This window comes from Pelecanus crispus, chromosome Z, assembly GCF_030463565.1.
Source record: "Pelecanus crispus isolate bPelCri1 chromosome Z, bPelCri1.pri, whole genome shotgun sequence".
Classification (NCBI taxonomy): Eukaryota; Metazoa; Chordata; class Aves; order Pelecaniformes; family Pelecanidae; genus Pelecanus; species Pelecanus crispus.
Window position 1 is genome coordinate 10,890,393 of NC_134676.1, and position 23,582 is coordinate 10,913,974.

A 23,582-nucleotide genomic window follows, 5' to 3' on the forward strand; every position below is an offset into this window, starting at 1 on the left:
GAATTAATCCAGTATGACAGAGTTGTATTCTTCCATCTTCTGTCTATGAGATGAGATTTTGGGATGTATTTGCCTCTCTGTCCCCCATGGTCAGCCCAACTGTTCCAGAGGCTGAGGACTGCAGTGATTCCCTGATGAATTCTACCTTCTCAAGCAAGCCGAGAATTTAAATTACACAGTAAATAAAATTAATCTGTCTGTTCAGATCCCGCTGAATGATGAACTGAGTCATGAGCAAACTGAGGGAGAAACAATGAAGTGCTGACTACAACTTCCAATTCAAGCTCAACTCCTGATTTCAGCTCACTTGCATCGTTTAGCTCGGGGACATTAGCATGCATCTAGTTAACACTGAAACCTTCACTACCTTTCACCTCTGACAGAGAGCATTTGTCAGCGAGGACTGTGTCACTTCTTGGAGAGATTTCAGGGTACGTACATGAATAGGGGCTTTGCCTGCAATCTGTCTAGAAAGGGAGGTATAGGAAAGCTGTGTGCCAGGGCCATGCTGATCCCAGTGAGGGCTGTGCTCCCTGGGGAGATTTGGAGAGTGTAAGTGCGACCATGTGGGTGGCATTAGTGCAGCTGATGGCTGTGCCTCCCTGCACCACAAAGAAAGGCAAAAGAAAAGCGATTTTTACTAAACAGGGGTAGCAGAAACAAAAAGGATCTGTCTGTGGCCAGCCCCTTGCTCTGAATACAGGCAATACAGTTTCAAGCTGATATGTGCTGGGCATCAGCGCTGATTATTCAGGACTGGCCATCTGAATCAGGATTGTTTCACCCAGCTTCAGAGAAGACTGTTCAGATAAGCAAGGGTCAGATAGCTAAGCCATCCAACCACCAACTTGGGCAAGACACAGTATTTTTAGCTGAAGCGCATTATTTTTGCTGACCCAGCCAAACTTGGGGAAACTAGTGAACTACATCTAATTGTGAGAACTGGCTAGCAAGAGCAGGCATATGAACTTGTCTTCCAAAGTCCCTCTTGGACCAGGTTTGAAACATCTAAGTAGCTGCACTTCCTTATGTTTTGTTGATCTGGCTGCTGCTCTGTCTCTTTGGCATAGCTGAGAGCTGGCACAAACACCAATGGGCTTTGAGTGGTTTTAAGCTCCCTGCGGCTCCCAAGAAGGCCTGACCAGACAAAGAACTGGTAAATGACCTAGGGAGTACAAAGACAATGTTTGCATCTCTTATTTAAGGATGCAGCTCTTAACTTCTCATATAGGAACTACTAGAACAAGCAGTCAGTGCATTGCATGCACAGCAAGGCAGGGCTCATTCTGGGGTAATGCTCACCTCAAGCGCTGCCTGCACAAGTTAAAGAGAGATTTTTCATGGCCTGGCTGATGTTACTTTTTGTGTTTCCCTTCAGAAAACACACACCAAACCTAAGCGCCATGCTATTCCTTAGCACAGAGGAGGACAAGTAAATGAGTGCTCCAGTCTGACCAAAGCTATCATCTATTTACACCACAAGCATCTCCAAAAGTGGCTTTATGTTCCAGCCACATGTCCTCATCCCCTAGCCACACTATCCCAGCTCCAGAGCTCATTTATCTGACCCTCATGTGATTACAGGAAGGAATGTTTATCTCTCTGTTTATATCCACTCTTGGGCTTTGATGTGTAGGAGAGCAGGGCATCCAGTGCAGTTAGCCATCTAGCAAAGAAAACTTTATGGCTGTACACTTTAAGGAAAAAAAAACCCTATTTTGGACATGGAGCATTTTACCTCTTCATGGCACAACATAATCGCGCATCATCTTTGCAAAACAGTAAGTTGTATTTTATTGCCAGGAGAAACTATTTATCTGGTTTACCTTAAAGCCACACAGAGCATCTGTGGCAGCAGAGAACCAGAATTCCTGGCTCCCAGTCCTCTGCCTGAGCTGTCTCTGCAGCCATTTTATTTAGACAGGTTGCGACTATGTAGCAGCAGGCAGCAATTAATCTCCCTTCATCTCTGAACATCTTTCTGTACTGATTTCAAAGGCATCTATTGTCACAGCTCCCAGCTCACAAGGGCATTTTGTTGTGATTCAGCCTGTGCTTTTTCCCTTAATTTTTAAGGATTGAGACTTTTATTCCTAATGGCTGCAAAATGCTGCATATAAAGACTTCATTTATTACTGTCAAAACTAGAATATATGAACAGCATCAGTTTGGGGTTTTTTTTTTCATTTTTCACATTTACTTTTAGAAGGGGATTTATTTGGTATTTTCACATATTTTTCAAAGAATATTTTTCCTGACAGCCAGAAGAACAAATTTAGATATCTGGGGAAGTTTTTGGGGAAGTGTTTGCACCCTGACAAGCTCAGGTAAAAATTTTCAGTTTATAAACTGAACTCTACAAAATATAATCCATAAAACTGAGCTACGCTCTCCCTTAACATATTTTAAAGGGATAGAGAGAATTAAGTTATTTCACCTGGAAAGAACTTCTGCGAATGCCCCCTCATCATTTCTACTCAATTGAACACAGCTTTAAGTCAAAGCTGTTTGCTTGACCCTGCTGTATGGTGTACCAGACAAAAAAAAAAAAAAAAAAGGAGTCTATTAAAGTTATTAAGTGCAATTTAACTCTCTTCATTTAAATAGCTCTCTTCATTTAAAGCATCACTTATGCTAAGGGCATAATCTACCAGATAAACAGAGTTAATATTAGTGCCCACATCACATTTGTTATGGGTCCTGATGTTCTGTGAAGAAGCATTAAGGTCACTGATGCATGTAGTAAGTGTGATGTGTATTTAGGAGAGTAACAGTACAAACTTGCTTAGCTGAATACTCATAGCCTTTAGTTACACAGGAGATCATCACGTAGTGCATATTTGTATAAAAAATACTTGAACAGAGTCTGACACAAGTAGGCTTGAACTGCATACACACTTAGTCAAATGTCCATACTTGCATGAGTCTAAAATACACACTAAATGATTGGTCTATGGCAGAGAACACGTGTTTTATAGCCTATATAAACTACAGATTTAATTCATTTTTAGTATGTTGTAATTGGGAAAGCTTTCACTGGCTGGCAGATACCACTGCTTGGAATGACTTGTTGAGTTCCCATCTAGTAGCCAAAACAAATAAGGACAGAAGTGCTAAAGCCACAGGCAGCACGTGAGCTTGGAAGGCACTTGCAGCTCACTGACTCCAGCATCCTGCTTGGAAAGGACCCTTGGACTTTTCTTGTTCCCAGGGCTGGAGTGTAGCTGATAGTCCCAGCCATGTTTCTGGCTTTGATTTAGCAGCAAAATTTCATATATTTGATCCATTCTGCTTTATCATCTGCCACATTGGGTTTCCACAGCCCTATGTATTTTGAACAAACTTCTGTATTTTCTATCTAATAAAATGAAAGCAGGTGGAAAAAAGCAACTGGGCTGGTTAACATGCTGATACCCCTTGCCCCACCATGCTTCGAGAAATCCCTGCTCTGCAGTATCATACCTACTGTCTTCTTTCCTGGAAAAGGGAAAGAAAGAGTGTTACTAACTTAGCATGTCGCCCTCCAAATCCTCTGCTCCCCAGAAGAGGACTTTCAAGCATTGTTTCACTAGATGAATTCCCTGTTTAGTATGAATCTCTATGGGAGAACAGGATATGTACAGCCCAGGGTGCCTCTTCCTGCTATTCAATTTATCAGTCCCAGTCCTGGGTACTTGGATCAGCAGCGGCTCAGCCAGAGAGCCATCCCGCACCGCAAACCTGCTCCCTTAACAGGATTACTGACCTGATCTCTCCCTTAGCGAGATTGCCATTGTCTGGAAATTTGACAACCAGCCTTAGAGCTCAATTAGTTATTTAATAAGTTTATGATTAACCCATCTGCTGATTAAGCTTTCATTAATTAGGCTGGCAGGATTTCTATTTCAGAGGGATTGTGGCCCCTAATTTAATACATTTCCTCTTAGAGCAGGGTCGGTGATCTCTGTGTGAGCCCTTGAGTGCCGCATGCCCCGACACTTCTCTCTCCTGCTGCAGAAGTACCTGCAAAAGCTGTTTAGGTGGCACCTGGGGCTGCTGCCAGATCACCGGGCATCATGGCCCCTGGGGACAGCTCGGCATTGCAATCCGGTTGTTATACCTGGTGCAGCTCAAAGACTCCGGCTCCTCTCTTTTGAAGTCTCACCAGACAGTGCAGAGAGAGGCAGGCAGGGTTTACCTAGGGCAGCCACAACCTCACAAGTACAGTTTCAAAGAGACTAGCCTGTCATTTTGATATCCACGCTGCTCTCATCTGGATTTGGGTGGGTGGCACACTCCAGGGAGGAGTGGGAACTCCCTTCCTCTTTCTCTTTGCAAAGAGTTTAGAGAAATGCCTTCACTTCTGGCTTTGTCCTTCGCTGCATGCTTTGAAGGACGGGCTTCACTGGGTGCGGTGATCTGTTCTTGTAGGGTGCCTTGGCAGAGGGGGCAGGATGCTGCCACCTTCCTCCTCCAGCTCAGACCCTGCTTCTGAGAAATCAGAACTGGGCTCAGCGATTAGTCCCAAGCTATCATAAATGATTAAACCCTTTCCTGGCCTCAAGGGATCCCCTGTCTCCTTTCTCGGGTAGGGCTGCTACCTGTCAGTGTTAGCCAGTAGAGGACGGCAGAGGGGATGGAAGGATGCCATTGCCAGCTATTTTATGTTCCTTAATGTTCTCCTCCTTCCAGGTGCAGGGCTGAGGGTTTGGCAGCTGCCTTTTCCTTCCACCTCTCAAAAGGACTGGTGGCAAAACACAACCATGCCTCGAATGGCAGCGGGAAACAGGACTGGCCAAAGAAAACTTATATCCCTGCTGAAACCCCTGAGAAAGGGGCTTGAAAGACAAGATGAAAGACAAGGTTGCTGGCTGCAGCTGCTTTGAGTGCTGCAGGAGGGGAAGCCGGGCTGGGGGATGAGAGATGTCGTCCCAAACTGCAGAGCCCGGCAGCTGGAAATTAGACATGTGCACTGCTGAGCTGAAGCCTCTGTCAAAGGAGCGGCAGTTCCGGTGGCAGGGAGAGCTCAAAGGGAAAGCCTGACTCATGCTGAAAACAGCAGTAACGTACAGGTAAATATGATGGCAGTTCTTAATATAGAACTCTGATGACAATGAAACATGGTTTAGTATTTTAACACTGATGTATTTTACATCTTTGTTACCCTTTCTCAGGACAGGGCGTGGGGCAGCGACGCTCAGAAGCAGTTTGCTAACACAAGCTGCCAGGCGCCGGTGTGCCCGTTCAGGGCTGTGGCTATGGCACTGCCATCCCCGTGCCGCTCACCGCCGGACCACAGGCAGCCCCAAACGAGAGAGGATGGGTGCTAAAGCACTGCTGGCCTGGGCAAGGTTTAACACTGCTTTTGGCTGGACTGTAAAAGGGAGTCTAGGTGAAGGGGAGGCAGGTATAACCTAGACTCTGAATGTCAGACCCTTCCACGTTACTAATTTTGCGAAGACTCACACTTTTTTGTCTTGCAGCAGCTAAAGGCTTGATGAGATCCTATTGATTGGCAAATGAGCCCACCTCCCCCAAACAGCAGGCAGGGGAGGTTTCTGACTCTGCCTCCCAGCTGCCTGCTCTCAACACGGTAGCACTAAATGAGATTGCTGGCAACGCTGCAGCTGCCGAGCCCCTGCTACCTGACCCACTCTCCTAAATGACCCAGTGAGGCAGAAATTCTGGCAGACCAACATTTTTACCTCCCTCCTCGATGGCCAGCTGTATGCACTGAAGGGAGGAAAAATCCCAGCTTGGATTTCCTTATCAAAAGACCATTAGCTAAGGATTTTCTACAGCATTTCTAAGAGAAAAGGGAGGAGACAAGCAAAAGCAATACAAGAATTACCATAATTTCTGTGCCCCTTGCATGCCTGGGACAGGTTTGTGTTGGGCCACAGTGCACACATGTTCAGCTTCACTTAGCACATACATATCGGTGAGCTAAAATTGCCAACTGCATACAAACATAAGGCTTTTTGTTGTATAGTTACCTGTTTGGCTGCCTGACTGGACCTAGAGGTGAGATGAGAGGAACAGAAGAGTTGCAAGAGTAGAAGAGGAGAGAAACAGCCTGAGGGTCTCAGCAAGCAAGGCTTTATTGTAGTAGCACTAAGGGACTAGTGAGTGTGTATAGAAGACATGTAGTTCCTTGCCTGAGGAAATTAAGACAGAAACCAGACTGTGCATAAGAAGTACAGGCAGCTAAAATGGTAGGTGTTTCAGTGATGTACAGTTCCTCTTGGTTCCAGCTTCAGTTTGAATTATCTTTCAATAATTAAGATTTACAACAGGCTTTAACTTGTATACACAGATACTTAGGCACAGCAACAGCGGGTTGAATTTAATGATGAAAAAGTGGAGTGAGGAGGGTCAGCTTTTTTTCCCTGATAAAAACTTTGCCAGAGTCTGTGCTAGTTCCAATCCCCTTTAAAGGACTTTATAAGAAATGACCTGTTTGCCCTTCAGCCAGGTGCTGCTGCCAGGTGGACAGGCAGAAGTGAAGGGGAGGGAAGAGGAGGAGATGGCAGTGGGGAGATGCTGGCTGGGTACCACACATCTGCTGATGGAGCAGGCAGCAGGACATGCAAGGAACAAAATCCTACAGACTCCAATTTAGAGCAAAAGATGTGAAGAGCAGGGGGTTGTTATCTTAAAGCATGGTGGGATTTCAGAGAGCCTTTGCAGAGATACAAGCTTGCTTAGCTTTTCTTTTTGCTATGCATTTTTGTAAAGAAACTAATTTTCCTGTTCATAATCTGTTTTGAATCAAGAACACAGATTTCCATTGCCAAGCAACTGCATGCAGGGCTAGCAGTATCAACTGTTGTCTTTTTTGCCTCATTTATTTCTTTCCAGCAGCTTTTAGGTCATACTGTATCTCAAATTACCCCAGGGACAGAAAATAAGGGTGATGGGATAATCTGTCCTGAAGACAACTTCAGTGTGAAGCAACATCAGAAACCCTCTCTGAACACAGGGGCTGGGGCGTCTGCAGGAGATGGGGAGTGGGGATGAGGTACTGGCTCCCCCGAGGCATGAAGTTAAAGCAAGTGCAGGGAGGATGAAGGAGCTGTAGTGTGTGTACACACACACATTCAGTGACTCTCTCAAGCCTGGAATCTCTTTCTCACGCACAATATGCTGGAAAGAGCCTGGCTTTTGCCAAGACCGAAACAGAAATAGCTTTAACACTCAGATTTCCTGACAGTCTCTCCACCCCACCGATGCTGGCACACTCAGTGCTCAAAAAGGACCGGGAAAAGCTGTGAGCAGAGCTAAAGGGTGGCAGAAAATACTCCCTGCTTTCAACAGGCCTTTGTGGCTCCTAACAGCTGCACCTGCGAGGTGAATGGAAGGGCAATGCCAAGCTTCGGGGAATAAAAAACCTTTAACTTCTCTCCAGGTCAGCACCAGTAGAGAGGAAGGAGGAAGCCCAGGGACTGACAGCCTTGTCCTTTCCAGGGAGGGTACTTAACCAACAATTTGGGAGCACTGGGATCTGCTGAGCTGTCTTCAACAGTCTTGCCTTGGGCAGTGTGTGCACTGGGGGAATGAAAGGAAGAATCATCTTTTTCCGACTACCTAATATACAACCCAGCAAAGCCATCTGATTGAGGGGACGTGTCCTGACTTGGAGCTCACAGTGATAAAAAATGAGGACAGACAGAAAAACAACTCAGCTGGCATTTTTCTATCCCCTGCATCTGTTCCCCGGGTGCCTTAAGTCACATTGGCTCAGCCCAATGACAGAAACAAGGTTTCTTCCTACCAAATCTCCAGGGTCCGGTAAAATATAAAGGAAAGCAAGCTGCATCTCCTCTCCTGACCATGCTGCGACAAAGCTGTCAGAGCAGGTCTGACAGCGTCACCTCTGCAGCAGTGTCTGGTGGGAAAGGCACGGAAAGCCATCACTCTTCCACATCTCTCTGGAGAGGACTGTATTGGAAACCAGAGACAGAAAGTCTTTTCTTCTGTAAATTGCATCAATTTGATGCTTAAAAGCAGTGAATTGGAATAAACGAGAACCCCAACAAAGTGCCTCTGCTGTTTCTGCACTGGTGAGGGCACTTTGCAACAGCAAATTCCAGTAACACAAAGAGGCAAATTTGGGGGTTAAACCTACCACACTTTGCTCACTGGAAAGGCCTCAGTGGCTGGGACAGTGACTGTATGGTTTTCTTACTTTACTTGCAGTGTTAAATGTACTCTGCTTACTTTGGTTGACCTTGTGAAAAATCATACTTAGAATTCACCACAGGCTCCATAATCTGATCATCTGCAACAGACCTCATGAAGGTCAACTCACATCTACCAATGACTGTGCAAGGTGCTGGGGACCTGGCAAGACATCACCCTGAGAGAGCTTGTGTTTACCAGGTACATCTGACAGTCTTCACGTGAAAGCCAAAATTCTCCACGTGAAGGAACAAAGCAAAAGTCAGCACACGGGCAGATGGTGCCCAGGGGCACTCTCCCTCTGGAAATCTCTGAGTATCAAGGCCACCACCTGAAGTCACTTGGGTGACTTAACACTGCTGGACTGGCACAGGGATCCATATGTAGCAAACCCCAGAGGCTTTGGAGGACTGCCTCAAAGAACAGGTTTTACGGTGGCGTTTGTTTACAAATCATGACATGCCACTACTTAGCCTTTCCTTCCCCCTAACATAACCCTGTTTCCTCCACAGAGCACAGCTCAGAGTACTCAGGCTTTCAACAGCCCTGTTTATTAAACACTGCTAAGGGCCCTTTTGAGCACTAACTACATGAGGAGTACTCAGGAAGCCAGACTAAATAATTTGTTGAGGTGAAGGACCAGAAGAAAGGTACTCACGAATCTTCATTTTTAGAACCTCAAATACTCTCTGCTTAATTTTTCACAATTCTGTGATTCTGCCTCTGGTCTATGAGGTCTGACAAGTTGATTTTTTGTTGTATCCTGCCTTTGAAAAGTTTTAGTATTGTTCTGTAACCTTGTTAGATGTAACAATCAGCTTTTCACAAGCATCTCTTTGTTCCAAACTCCAAGACCATGAAAGAGAATTTATTTCTTCTGGGCTACGGGCAACACATCAGTTTGCTCCAGACCAGCATTCATTTTTTCCCAAAGCAACCTCCACACCTTTAACAGTCTTGAACATCTGCCCACTGCCTCCATTCCTGCCCTAAAATCCTCATAACAAGATCAAAACAATGTTTTTCAAGTTATTAAAACAGTAGACCTCATTCTCCAGGATGGATTTTAACTTTCTCTGTTTAAAATCTATTCCCCCGTCCTACAGAAAAAAAATGCATGGGATGCAAATGGGAAAAAGCATGGGATAGGAGGATTAATTAGCTTTTTTTTTCTTCTGTTCTTTCTTATAATTATTGGTGGCATGCAGCAGGTAGGGATCTGTGTGTGACAGCCAGCCTCTGGGTCATGATCTTTCCCTGCAAAGTTCCCTTAAAAATCCTAATTACAGCAGAAAAAAATCCCTCTGCCAATCTAAGATTTAAGTGCCTTGTCCAATGGCTGGCTGAGACATCACCAATGCCAAGAAGAGCTCAAAACAGTCTAAAAAATGGAGGTGTTGTATAGCTGCCTTAGCAGCTGCTTGATTGTCACCTGTGCTGTCACCTCACATGAAGATGTGCACAACCACCTTGAATTTGGTTCTGCTTTGTAATATTCCATTGCCACACTCTGTGAATGCCCTTGTTTTGTTAGGACAGAGTGGGTACAAGAAATCAGCTGCTTGCTGGTATTAAAAGATCACTCAGCATTGAGAACCACAGATAAAATGCAAGTCAGGAAACACATCTGTAAAAGAATGAATTTCTCTGTCTGTGCACTGGAGTCAGTAAGAGATACAAGCAAAGGAGAAAATTAGTTTTAATATGTTCTTAAATTCAATCACTGCACAATTAAAGAGGTTTGGTGAATTAAAGAGAAAGAACAGAGAGCAATAATTAAAATTTAAAAATAAGAACATTTGTAACGGAGTGAAAATCAAGTAGCAGTTGGGTTTCTCTTGTTTACCAGTGGGCATACCAGTGCTTATGGAAGACAACTGCTTTGTGCCAGTGCATGCAAGTTAACCTAACTCTACCTCTGCAAATCCTACTGTGTTTGTGTTGGGAACCCAAGAGAATAACTAGATAGGACTTAGACAGGCTTTTTCAGTAGTGAGTAGGAAGTATATGACATAAAAAAAAATAACTGAAGTCCTAACTAGGAATAGGATCACAGGATACTTCAAGTTGGAAGGGACCTCAGGAGCTTTCTAGCCCAATGTCCTGCTCAAAGCAGGATCAGCTATGGGATCAGACTGGGCTGCTCAGAGCTTTATTCAGTCAGGTTTTCAAAATCTTCAAGAATGGAGATGACACTACCTCCCTGGGAAAAGTTTTCCAGTGCTTGACTGGGCTTATGGTGACAAAGGATTTCCTTAAGGTGATTAAGGTGAGAAAAGAAACAGGTTGGGAATAAAGTACCCACTAGATGCTACAGGCAATTTACTGCCAACTCAGGCATGTTGATACCATTCCTCACTACCACAGAGGAAGTTTCACATAAGGCTTTTCCACTCTTCTTACAACTCTCCAGATTATCCTGGTCATCTCCCATCTGATGATCATTACCAGGTGAATGCAGACAGCATTTTTTCCCTCATTTACTCCTGCCCTTTTCCCTTTCTCTCTGTGCCCTGCCCTGAAGCAGAGGAGATTACAGCTTGGGTTTAGGTCAGATGAATGTCCTGTAGACCCTCTGGAGGTGCTTCAGTTCACCTAGTCAATGAGACCCTAAGCAGCCATAGCCTTTCTAATGCGGTCACAACACTACTTTCTAGGGAGGTGGAAACTCCCTGGTACCCATGAATGTTTAATTGCAGATAGAAAGAATAATATTGGCAACAAAGGAGCTAAGATCACCTCCTTGTGTTACTGATCATCCCCTTTCAGTAAAGGATAGTGAAACCCAAAGGACTGTCCGAAGGACCCAAAGCCAAATTCAAGGACTGTCATGTATTGTAGCTCTTCTGCACATAGGCAGAAGTGAGTCAGCTATGTGAGCTCGGAGGAACTAAAAACGTAACATCTGCCTGCACAGAAATAACTATGTCAAAGTTTTGCTTTCACATTTCGCTTCACCCCCTGCCTCACAGATCAGAGGCTGCGTAAAGCCACATTTCAGCCCAGTAGTTAAAGCATTCAGGCAGAAAAAGAAATTGAGCTTGAGTCTTCCATGTTCTGGCTGAAAGTCTGCAGCTAAAAAAGGCACAGCTGTTTTGTGACTTGAGCCTCCCAAACTTCTTATAGCCCAAACCACCTTATAAATTAGACATGAATTTGTAAACAGTTTTGGAAGAACCAATTACACATTCTTTTAGTGAACTTACAAAAAAAAAAAATAGTGCTAGGGTTTACTAGGGAGTTTAAGCCCAAGATACCTGTTTTTTCTTTAAAAATTGTAAGCCAAACCTGAAAATCTTAATTTTAAAAGCGGCCTTGGTTCTGGACTCAAACTACCCATGCCTGACAGCATCACTTTAAATATTAAATATGCTAGCCTTGTTCAAGATGTATTTTTAGCACAGTGTCATTAAATATGCCAAACACGGTTTCTCAGATGAACTTACACAAAGTACAATTGTCTCACTTGCACTATTCATCTCTTCTCTCAAGTTCCCAGTCCTACAACCAGAATTTAAAATAAATCATAGCAAATCTTTCTATTTCGAAAATCTGCTCTTCCTTTCGGGCCAGGTAGTGACAGGGGACAGAGAGGGGCTGTTTTCTGGCATGTAGTGGCTGGTGTTGCTTGGGAGCTCTGTTCAGCAAAGGGGCTGCCAGCAGCCTGCAGCTCTGAAACACCTGGTGTGATTAAACTTTCTTCTCATAGCCAGCTCACCGTTTATTCATGGCAGAAAGCACTTTTAAGCTCATAAGCTTCAGACTACTGAGCTAGACAGAAGAACTGCATCATTCCTCCAAAAGACATCAACAACCGCTGAGCTGATTGTAACAATTTCATAGCAGTAAGCAAAAAAAGGGTATGTAGGTTGTTTGGAAAGTGAGGATTGTCTTGCATTTAGAGCAGAAGGTAGAAAAAAATCAAAGTTATAGGAAACATAACATGATGGTTTGGGGTTTACAGTAGAATTGCCTTAAAACCCCGTAGAGGATTTATTTTATTGTGCTATAAACAGTGGTACTTTACAAGACAGAGCGTTGAAACAGCTCCCCATTCACAAAGGCTTAGGCTGAATCAATTGAAGTGCTTCAAGGTAAGCAGCAAGAGGGGAAAAAAAAGGCACACAGTTATGAAATGAAAAAGAAAGAAAAAGATTTGGGCAGAATTCACAGGTGAAAGGGACATGAAGAGGAAGGCAGGAGTCAGTGAGAGGCAATGGCTCAGCTGTGCAGTCTTAAAAAGTAAGATGGATGGTTCCACTGATATAGAAAGTGGGAGGAAGCCTGGAAGAGGAGCAGTTTGCAAAGCAGAGTGGAGGGAACAGGAGTCTACTACTCGTACTATGCTGAGGCTGGAGGCAGAGATGAACAGATAGTGATGGTTACGCAGGAGAAGCTGGAGATGATTCTTTGAGCAAATACATGAAGACTTGGATCTATCTGCCAAGAATGTACTTGTTACCCCTCCTTTCCCCTTGTAACTGGACCTGGAGAAAGGACACAAATGTTGGCTATGGGGCATGCTTTTTCTATAGGTTAGTTTAGAAAGAGGGTTTGGGCAATGCTCAAATGTTTTAAAATCTGATGAACAATTCCTGGTTTTCCCTCTGGAAGAAGTTTCAAAAAGGGGACTACAGCTATTTTGCACAGTACCAGACTGCAGCATCTCATTTCCATGAACAATGCAATAAATACATACCCTCAGCATAAGCTATTCAGCCATGATTTAGGCAGTAATTAAAGCTTTTTGAACGACAGTTGTGTTTAACAACTGGAGAAATGGGATCAGACTGTCCAATTACTGCTGTGACTTTACAACTTCTTAAATAAAATGTTATCTTGGTAAATATGTGGCATCTATAAAAATGGCTTTATTTTCCTTCAGTGAGACCTGCTTTATAGCAAATGACTGCCAAGCAGAACAAGAAAAGAGCTGTGCCAAAAGCTTGAGGTTTGAAAGAAAAGGAGGGGAGGTGCCAGAAGGCTTTGTGCACATAGCAGAGCAGAAAGGCTATGACTGGTACAGGCTGCAGTCTTTCCTGGAGAGGCCACTGCCTCGTTACTGTCAGGGGTAAAGCAACTGTCAGGGAACAGGCAAAGCTCCCTCTTAGTCCCAGCCAGGACTCGCAAGATCCAGAAGCCTCTTTGCACAACAAGTCCCACCTTCTCCACTGCAGCTTAATTCCTGTTCCTAAAACTTCTCCATAAAGTAGTGGTGTTGGCTGGTGTAAGAGGCTGGTGGTATCTCTGACCCCAAGCTGAGATGCTGAGAATAGCTGAAGCTGCACTAGAGTTGCTTCTACCAGTCTGCTAACCTAGGCAACAGCCTCTTTTGTGTGTGCCCAGCATAGGCCGATATTGCCCCATGACCTGCTTCAATCAGCCCTCCTTCCATGAAGAACCACAGAATAAACCGCTGTGGTTTCTTCTGTGCTCCCCCCTGCTTTTGGGAATTGCTCCTCTCCAGACCTCTGAACCAAAACTGATGGACATGATGAAGTCTGACTGTTGCTACCTGGGCAAAAATTGTGCTTAGTTTGTTGCTGCTGCTTCTACCCTACCTCTTCTCCACCATTTCATGTGGTACATCTCCCTAACTGCCACATTAAGAGCTGGGCCATGCAGGTGGTGCTTTAGCTGCATCACTTGCTGGGCCTGGCACACTGGGGCTCTGCTGTGCACAGCTGGGTGTAATGCTGTCTGCTATACTTGGAGCCAAGACTGTCCCCGGGTTCAGAGGAGAAGGGCTCCTTGGGTGTTCCTCTGTTCATGCTCAGCTGAGGTCTGCATCCAAGACCACCATGGTACCCTCACCTAACAAGGACCCTGCTATTGACAGGACACATGATATCGATGGCATCCTCATCTGTTCTCTCTCCTGCTGTGGCACACCAAGGTTTGTGTGTTTTTCTGAGCTCTGAGTCTCCAAAGGATCCTTTAAGATCTCAGAGAAGCAACATGAAGTTTTCAGGGTGCTGTGAGCATCCTCTGTGCACAAGGGTAGCAGTTAGAAAACAAGAATTGCAGTGAATTTCCTATACCAGCACAAATCCCTTCCCTTTGAGAAGTGTGTGTTATTTCTACTTAATAGAGCCTGATCTGCTGACAGAGCATTTTAGCCAACTCTCAATAAGCAGACAGTAACCCTTCCTGGTTAAGAGCTGAGTGTGCAGCACAGAGAAGACAAAGGGGGAGCTCACATCACTGAACAGTCAGAATAAATTCAATTAACTGTCAGGTATAGCTTAAGGCTCATCATTAATAAATCAAACACATTTAAAAAATGCATCATCCAATACTGCCCACAGATGCTGTGGTCTGTTCTGGAGCCAGGTTACATTAATTACACTGGGCGGCTCTACTTGCTTCCCTTGAGTGCTACGCAGAAACTCATCTACCTATGGAGACATTGGAAGGAATTACAGAAATAGTAACACCTGGGTAATTCAGAATTGGGAAAATGTTCCCCTGAGGTGGGCCAGAGGATCAGCTGGAACCCACACTTAAGGACACGTGGCTCTGAGAAGCCAGAAAACAGTACTATTGCCCTTTTCTGTGTTGATTTCGTCAAAGATGCCAACACCTGAGCAGGCAACCTTGTCAGCTCAGTTGGTGTTAGTCTGTTTAATATCAGGAACAAGGTGTAAACCACCCTTGGGGACATCACTCCCTTTTAAACCAGCTCTCTACGTACTTCACAGAAAACAGTGATGAGAGTAATATGTACTGTGTAACGAGACCTCTGGACACGCCACCAGCCTACCACTGCTGTGGTACTGCCTGCTGTGGTTAGACTTTGCTAGACCAGGTAGTTTTTATTCTCATCACTACTTCAATTACTTAATTCTTCCTTCCTTCTATGAGAGAATCTCAGTAATTTGCCTCACAACCTTCTGAGCTGCTTCTCATATTGGAGGGTGACAGATTATGGTTTGGTCAGGGCAAAGAAGAGAACCTGTAATTTGCAGCTCTGGTCTTCTGATTCAGGCACAAAACCCCCATTCAGACTCCAAATAGTTTGGCCCATTCTCATTAAAAAGTAAAATAATTTGTGTAGAAGCAGATCTTCAGGATTAGCACTATTTCCTAGACTATCAGACTTGTAGGTACTGTAAAAATTTGGAGTGGCTAAAGGATGGCCCGATAAGATCCAACAAAATGATTCAGATACCTTACAGCCTCCTCCTTCGTGACTTTTTATCTGAAGATATATTAGCCAAGAGTGGTGTGTGCAACACAAGATGTGAGTGGGTGTGTGTCTATCGGCTTGCGAGGTGCGTGGGTACCCAGTAACTTGTCACGGGACAGGTGCACGTATGATGGTGGAGGCTCGGAAAGGCCAGTAAAGCCCTGGTGGGGTGGCATAACAAATCAAGCAAATTGCAGTGACAGAAAGACTAGGCTCGTTTGGTGAACATCGTGCCACATCATGCTCATTCATATTCATCTGCTCATGCTTTGCTCCTGCGATTTGCTGACTGGTCCCTCCCTTCCCTCCATCTCACCAGCTTACACACTCCCTCCTGCCCAGAGCTCTCTGCTGACCTCCAGCGAATTGCTCTGTTCCAGTTTCTCTTAATGGCTTTACTGTTGACCTGAGCCTGTGTCAGCTACAGTGTCTCATGCACCTCTTCCTTTCTGCTCCTCCATTTCTACTCTAACTAATCTGCAATAATACGCCTGTCACAACTGTTTTTCTGCCCTCATCTTGTCTGCTCTGTCTGCAGACAGCCCCTACTGCCCTTAACGTGATGCAGCTGTTCACTCTCTCATCCCCTCCAAAAAGAACCTGGAGATTATATCCTACAGGAAGGATGCTACAATAAATCTGCGTACGCAATTTTGCTTATAAATGGAAAGAGTAATAACACATGAATTAATGTTTAAATAAATTCCTCCCAAGCCCCAGGAGACCTCCAACTGGTAGGCTGCACTTCTATCTTCACAAAGAAAATCAATAGCAGTGCTATATTACCACTGTGCTCTGGCTTCCACATTACTCATCCCCCCCATACAAAGTACAGACTGTGTTCAAGGAAGTGGGTGCTCCCAGAGGAGGAAAATGGCTTTGTGCACTTAAGGTAATGATGTCACTTGAGGTCACCCTGCAAACAGTTATGGGTATGGAAATGTGCAGTTTTGTCAATAGAGCCGGAACCTGGGGACCTAGCTTAAGAGTTACAGCTTTTTTATAAAATGTTTCCCTAATTTACCTACAGAGTTTCTTCCCAGAAAGAACAGCTGCTGTACCTAATTAGCATTAATCGCCTTGTTACAGAAGAGCAACTGGGAATAGTACAGTATTTGAGGTACTAACAAAAGGATACACTAATGGCATTGATTTGTTCAGTCTACTACAACCTCCCCTTATTATTCTGTTTCCTGTATGAGAAGCTTAGAAGTCACAAGCTATGAAGCAGACTGGGAAGAGATGACGCAGAAAAGGAGCTATGGATGCGGGCAGGTACTGAGCCATTCGGCCTATGCAAGGCGCTTGCTGCCTGCTCTGTTTGGGACTGCATCTCCCAGCACCAGTTTTTCATCTTGACCTGCAGCAAGATCCCCTGGAAGAAGATCTCTGAGCAAGGCATCCTGTTGAACAGCACTGGGATAGGATGTTCTGCTGTGTGCTTTGCAGCTCTTCCATGGAGATGCTTTAAAACAAGCTCTGAACCCACACCCAACCCTAGGAAAGGAGGTTAAATAACTACACCAATTGAAAGATCAGTCTCAGGAGCCACATGGGGAGATAAAGGCAGTCTGTCCTTTAGTGAGATTAGAGACCATCTGTAAAGTTTCAAAGAGAAATGCACCAATTTTGTTATGTTGAACCCTGAGGGCTTTGTAGTTCTCAGCTCACTGACTGATATTCCCAGTACTACTCCTCCCTGATTGTACAGCAATTCAATATCTGCCATGAATGCACAGCAGCAGGCTGGAAGGCAGGAGCTAACACCATGGATGTGTCATCAGCCATGTGCCATCAATCCCAAATGGATTATCTCCTCTGTTCACTTCAGCCTCCATCAAGATGGAGCCCAGTCATAAATTAGATCCCCAGTTTTGTCCAGATCAAGCACACCAGGGAACAACATGCTGTATTTCCTTGCAACAGGGTTTCTATTGCTGTTTTACTCCCACCAGAGTTGCTTGCTCTAAGCAAACATCATTCCATTTACTTGCTTGAGGTTTTTGAGAATCTTGTTTGTTAACAAGTAAGAACTGATCCAATAGCACAAGTAAAATAATTCAGTGCTTGTAAGTGCATGCACCTAATTGGTGTCTCAATGTGGAATCCCCATCCCCAGCTAACGACTGTGGAAGACAGAGACATGAACTCCTCTGCTGCCACCAAGTAAAATCTTAGGATGTTTATACATCCTAAGATGGAGAGGCAGGTCTGATGCAGAAAGAAGCAGAAGCAGACAAGAAGCCTTGGTGGTTTCATCTGAGATCTCTCCTTGGAGGATGAGCACTATGGTTATTTGTCAGAAAATGACTTTTTCTACCAAGACTTCCTTCACCTCTCCCTGCACCATCTGCTTGGCTCAGGACCCACTATGGCTCTCACCTCCTTCTTGTCATACAGAAAGCCAAAAGGCCAGGCTGGGGTGACTCAAGAGGCTTTTATGCTCACCCTACCAAGGCTCCTGGCAAGCAGAATTTCCTTCCCATCAGTAGCTGGGCGGTGGCTGACCGGCTCTAAGAGCGATCTGCACTGTGTCTCCTAGAGAAAAAAAGCAACATCCTACAGTGCAGCTGGCAGGAGGAAAGTGTTAGTATCCTATTAATTAATGAAATAGCTCTGCTCTGTTAGTGTTACAACAGCTTCCTGTCTCTTGAAGCAAGGAAAGTTTCTGGTTAGACTGGTGGATTATAATCTTGAGCTGCAGTGTCTTACACCAAAGGCAACTTTGTGACACTTGCTTCTCCTTATGGGGCTGACTAGTATCAACCACTGTGCTTTTTTGGTATTAAGATAAATACCAGCATGAGATCTAAGATGGCAGGGGAACAAAACAGTAGCTAGGAAAGCAGGAAAATTACCTGCTACATTTGCAATTCAGGTGATTTTTTTCAAGAAGCTTTACAAAGAAAATCTAAAACAAAAACCATAAACAGTTTGAAGCCTGCATAGATAGGAACTAGGCTTCCTCTTGGTCATATGGCAGGAGACCTCATCTGTATGTAGCTCACTCTATCTTAAGGTGGGACCCAGTCTGCCTAGCTTAAACACTCATTTTTCATATTTTTAGGTACCCCACTGAGCAATCTTCCAAAATCAGTGCTATTCTCTATCTAGTCCAAGGAGAGGAGGTGCTTACATCTAAGGGAACAGGTATCTTGGAGGGATGAAGGCTGCTATGAGTATCTCTGTCTGTTTGCCTCCTTCCCATATGTTCATCTGCAGATGGGGATGCGGGAGATTTACTGCCAAGCTCCTGGTGTAGTGGATGTGCTGATGAAGATGCCACTGCCACAATCCCTCATTACCACTGTAGCTTGTTCTGCAGCACTCCAACCAATTGCCACATTGCCCATTCTATTTTAACACAAACTGTCAGGTCATTGACTGCTAGGTAAGACAGACAGACTGTCTGGATGGGGATTTCAGCGCAGAGAAGAGAAATTAAAAAAGCAAAATAGAAAAACAGATGGCATAAGCTTCATTAAAATAATATCTCATCTCCTGGGGATCCCATGAGGATCCATTGCCTTCCAGTGGATATGAAGCCTGTGAGATTTACACTTGGGGATTATTCTGTTCCTCCCTCTCTCTTTATCACAACTCTCTTCTATTTTCAAAAGGCTTGTGGTATGTGCTCCATCTGGATATGCCTCCTAATAAGGATGTGCTGGAGACATCTCCTAAGCACTAATGTACACCCAGCCCCTCCCAGTGCTGTCAGGAGCCTCCTTATCAAGTGAAAGAAAGAAAGAAGCATGGCTGAGTCTTGCAGCTCCTGACAGAAAGACAAAGTGGGAGCGTTAGACAAGTAAGAAATGTGTAATTAATATGGGTATAATATCAATACGGTTTAAGATGATGAACTACATGGACTCAGAGATGTTATTTCCCCTTGGTGTGAGGTTCTCCTCTTTTTTGATGTGGCCCCAGCAGCAAGCTAAAGGTTTTACTGTTCCACTTATAAACCAGGTGTAACCTTTAGGAAGTCACTAGAAATATAAGCCACCTGTGAAGTTTTTCTTGTATCTAACTGACCCCTCAAGGAAACATGTGGCCAAATGTATTTGTTCAGAGAGGGAGAAACAACCATGGAAAAGACCATTCAAGCAGCAGGATAAATCTGTGTTCAGTGCATGCAGCACAGCACACTCCTTCTGTCACACTTCAATCACTGTGGCCTCTGGAAACAAAAGTTGTATTCATGCTGGGTTGGTATTTAATTGAGCTCACTTGAACCAAGCTTCCAGCAAGCACATATGACGGATTTTTATACGAATCTTCACAGAGTGAAAAATGACATTTATCCACCTTCCATCAGAGCATTTGACATTTGAACAATTGATTCTGATTTAACAGTGAAAAATGCCACTATCCATATGGAAAACTTGCAAATGGATTAAACCCCTAGTTGCTACCATCCCCAACAATGGCTCTGCCAGTTAAGCTATTCAACATTTATGTACTACCTTAACTTTGTCTAGCCTTAAAAAGATTAAAAAAACAATCCAAATCCTGACAAATTTAATGCAGAAGAGGCAAAATATCTAGTTGGAGAAACAAGGGCCAGAGCTGGGAGATGTGAGCCATTAAACTGCTTGAAAATTGTAAAGGCTGGGCAGATTTTAAGAATAACAGCAGCAGGAGCTGATGTGGATTAAAGGCATGTCACAGTGGCTACAGACAATACCATTAGTCTCATTTTTGCCCCAGGTAACCTAGAGCTCATCTGGGTATGGCTAAGAGTAGAGAGTCAATCCAAACGCCACTAGATATGTGGTCACCTAATTAAAAAGGCACACTGTTTCCACAAGCAGAGAGAGAGCTATCTGAGCAGACTTCTCTCTGGAGACAAGGCAGGAAGATGCTCGTCAGCCTTGCAAGACAATTCCTCTTAAGCACTCACTATTACCTTCATAAGCATACTGCGGTTAGCACTGAGTATTCACTGGGTAGGAGTACTAGCTGGAAAGAAGGTCCTGGCGATGGTACACCTCTATCTACTGCAAAAACTGTTCAGTCTCTTCCAATACCCTCCTTTGCCTCTTTACTGACGGATAGTAGCATTTAGCAGTGGCTAAATAAAGTTAAATTTTCTCTATGTGGAAAAGCAGAAGTTCTGGCAGAAAGACTAATCCATTCTGTTGTATCTGATCCTTGGAAAAAAGCTGGTAAGCTCTGCAGAAGTGTGACTATGGTGTATTTTCATGTATTAGTCCATTTTAACAATTAGTTGCCTTGCAATCAACTAATGTAACAGGCTTCCTCTTCCTTAGTCACCTCCAGCTGGTAAATTCCAGTTTACAGCAGATTGGGTTTCTCGTGTTATATTTTTCTCATTTCTATATTCCATTTTTCATGTTTTTTCTCTATGGTATTTCTGAGTCTTTGTTGTACTGATGCCTCCTAAATATGCTATGACTAAATTTTCTTTGCTGACTCCTGCTTTTTGTGTCAAAGTCATTAATGAACATAAAAATGAAATGACTGTTGGATAGCTCCATTAGCAATGTCCTTTCTTCTCATACTTTCTCCTTCAACACTACCTAATGTGTTCCGAGTTCCTGGGTTTCTCAATCCACTGGCTTTGTTTAAGCACTTAGTTTATGAAACTGAGGTTTGTTACAGATCTACCTCAAATTACCTTCTCATTTAATTTGCATAAATTGAACTTGTTATCCCTGAATCCAAATCTATTTCCTATGACCAGATCTCCTATGATGTCCCCATGACTTACCGAAGCCAAGTCTAAAATAGCACCATTTCCTGTCATGTTAGCGAAACTCTGGAGGATATTTTTATTGCCTAGAAATGCAAGAATATCTCAGACTTACCAATAATAGTATCAATTGCTCTCCAACCTGATTCCTGATGTTAAATTATCCAAAACAACTACTGCAGTAGCAATTATCTCTCTAATAACATTACAGAACTCTCTTGGCAGTGAAAAAGGATCCTGGTGGCATATGGCATGCTGGCAGTGATAATCTTTTACCAAACTGTGAGTTGTGCTGTCATTAACACATGCTGCTGCCCTGCCTTTTCCTGAAAAGCAGCCACCGGTTTTAGAGTATTCATGACTGTGGCTGCAGGACAGGTCAACTGTCCCAATGCACTTGCTCATATCCTGTATCAGTAGCTCAAGGTCCTCCACTTTGCTGCATAATCTTGCTGCAGTTGCATATCCAACTTTCTGTCTTCCTAGTCACTCTTTCAGTGAGACCTTGCCTATTCAACCACTTTCTTTTCCTTTGCCATCTATGGGTCTACTCTGTGATGTTCCTTTCTGCACTGCTATGACCAGGTTTGTCTGATTATTCAGTTTACCATGTACTCAGGCAGAGCCTTGAGACTTCACAAGTGCTCCCCAGCCTTTTCCTGGTGTTTCTTTAAGGCTCCTCTTACAAATGAGGCCAACACTAGTGTTTGCAGTAGTACTGCAGGTCCTTGGGTAAAACCTGTCTATTGAGAATATCTCTTTGTAATCGCACACCAATGCCTAAACTTTCCCAAATCTTCTTCAAACTTTAGCTGTCTGCTGACCTTCCCTATCACTCAACTGGTAGGGGCCAGAGCTATTCTACTGAACATACGGGCACCCACTTCTTTCAGGGCCTTCCCCAACATGGCATAGTCACCCTCAATCAGCTCCAGCAGCATCCTCTCAATGTCATTTATTCTGATGTGAAGGATAACCAGGGGACTGCTTCCTGCTCCTATTGTAAAATTTTCCAGACTTGGGTTCCCATTTTTTACCCAGGCTCTGAGCAAAAAGCACACTGTTCCTTTGACTTGTCCTTCATCAGGTTCTTGAGGCTGTGTGGCAAAACAGTGGCTCAGGATTTGGTAGGAGGACAGCCATGTGTGGATTGCTGTCCTCTTGTAAGCATTAGCCTTGCGATGAAGCAGTGTATTGTGCTAACTGGATGATTCTGTTTCCACAACTTAAAAAATACTGCTCAGAAATAGCATGAGTATTTGTATGTGAACCTTTACAGACCTACAAGCCCTCCATCTCACAGTTACACAGCTCTGTCTTTTCCTGGTAGTGGCCCAAGTCTCTGATCCTTTCCCTTTTGTTTGCAGTTATTCTATCTTCTCTTCTTCTTACAGTCCCCCTGTATTATCTTTGTTCTTTATCTGGCCAAGCCTTGATCTTAGCTTGATAAAAATCTGTAAGTTTAAAAGGTATGCCTTCCTTTCAAGACATAGCTTCCTTCCTCTACCACAGCCCACAATGCTGGGTCCTTATATGTTTGTAGGCCAGTTCCCTCTGCAGCAGAACCACAATGGTAAGACTGCTCTGTGAGTTGTTTGAGCTCAGCTGGCATGCTCAGCCACACGCATGGAGATCTGCATATGATCCCATGAGCACCTCACTGTATTTCAGACCCTGGATTCAGCCTTTTCAGTCTCCATCAGCAAAGACTCACCTAATTTCACTTGAAGTGGGGACGGCTTATAGTTCATGGCTACAGTCTCTCCCTCTCTCGTATCACAATCTCTGTCCGAAATAGATGCAGCTGTTGGATCCTGTAAAGAAAGAAAAGGAAACAAAATTGAATGGTTTAGCTAAAAGTTATGCAGTCTCTTCTCTAACTGGCTGTTAGGCAAGTCCATCCCCACCTGCATTCAGACGGAGCAGAGAACGTGACGGTGTTTTCAACAGCTGAAAACCAGGGGCAAAACACAGAACTTTGGAAGCACATTTAGTATGCTAAAAGTACCTCTGGAAACACCAGATTTCAACATCAGACTTACATGATGGATGATACTGGGCATATAATGTGGAGAGTGGGTGATCAGTTCAAATTCAGCCTGGGCTGGCAGTAGTCCCAAAACATTTTCATGTGATGACTCTTGAGGGTGTTGTATGAAATGCATTTACAGTTTCAGCTGAGTTCCAAGTGGACCAGTCAACCTCATGATTAAAACTAAAGAGCTCATGACCACTTGTGTGAAAGCCCAGCTCAGAAGGAATGAGGATTGACTGAGTAGGAGGATTCAATCTCTGGTTCCTCTTGGGAGAGGGATGAAGAAGTCCGTGCTTCCCAAGCTGGACCTATTTTGTGGCTAACCGGAAAGATTTAATTTCAGTATCTGTCAGCACAGTACCTTTCACTGTCACCAAAATCCCCCCGAAAACCGAAGCTCCCCAAACACAGAGTCTGCTCTGTCACACCTACTTACAGACACCCTAATGCAGGTGGTGGTGTATTCTATGGTGCAGCACATC

General features: G+C 44.1%; 1 protein-coding gene across 4 annotated transcripts in view; it reads right to left on the bottom strand.

Moving 5' to 3' along the window:
- FAM219A (family with sequence similarity 219 member A) overlaps nt 1-23,582 on the bottom strand; it is a 104,192-nt gene that overhangs the window by 15,123 nt on the left and 65,487 nt on the right. For 2 of the 4 annotated variants that reach the window (XM_075726459.1, XM_075726457.1), the window contains exon 2: nt 22,823-22,879. In XM_075726459.1, coding sequence (XP_075582574.1) covers nt 22,823-22,879 — 57 coding nt within the window. Of the gene's footprint in view, nt 1-22,779; nt 22,880-23,582 lie in introns of all 4 variants that reach the window. The other 2 variants (XM_075726456.1, XM_075726455.1) reach the window with 1 other exon arrangement.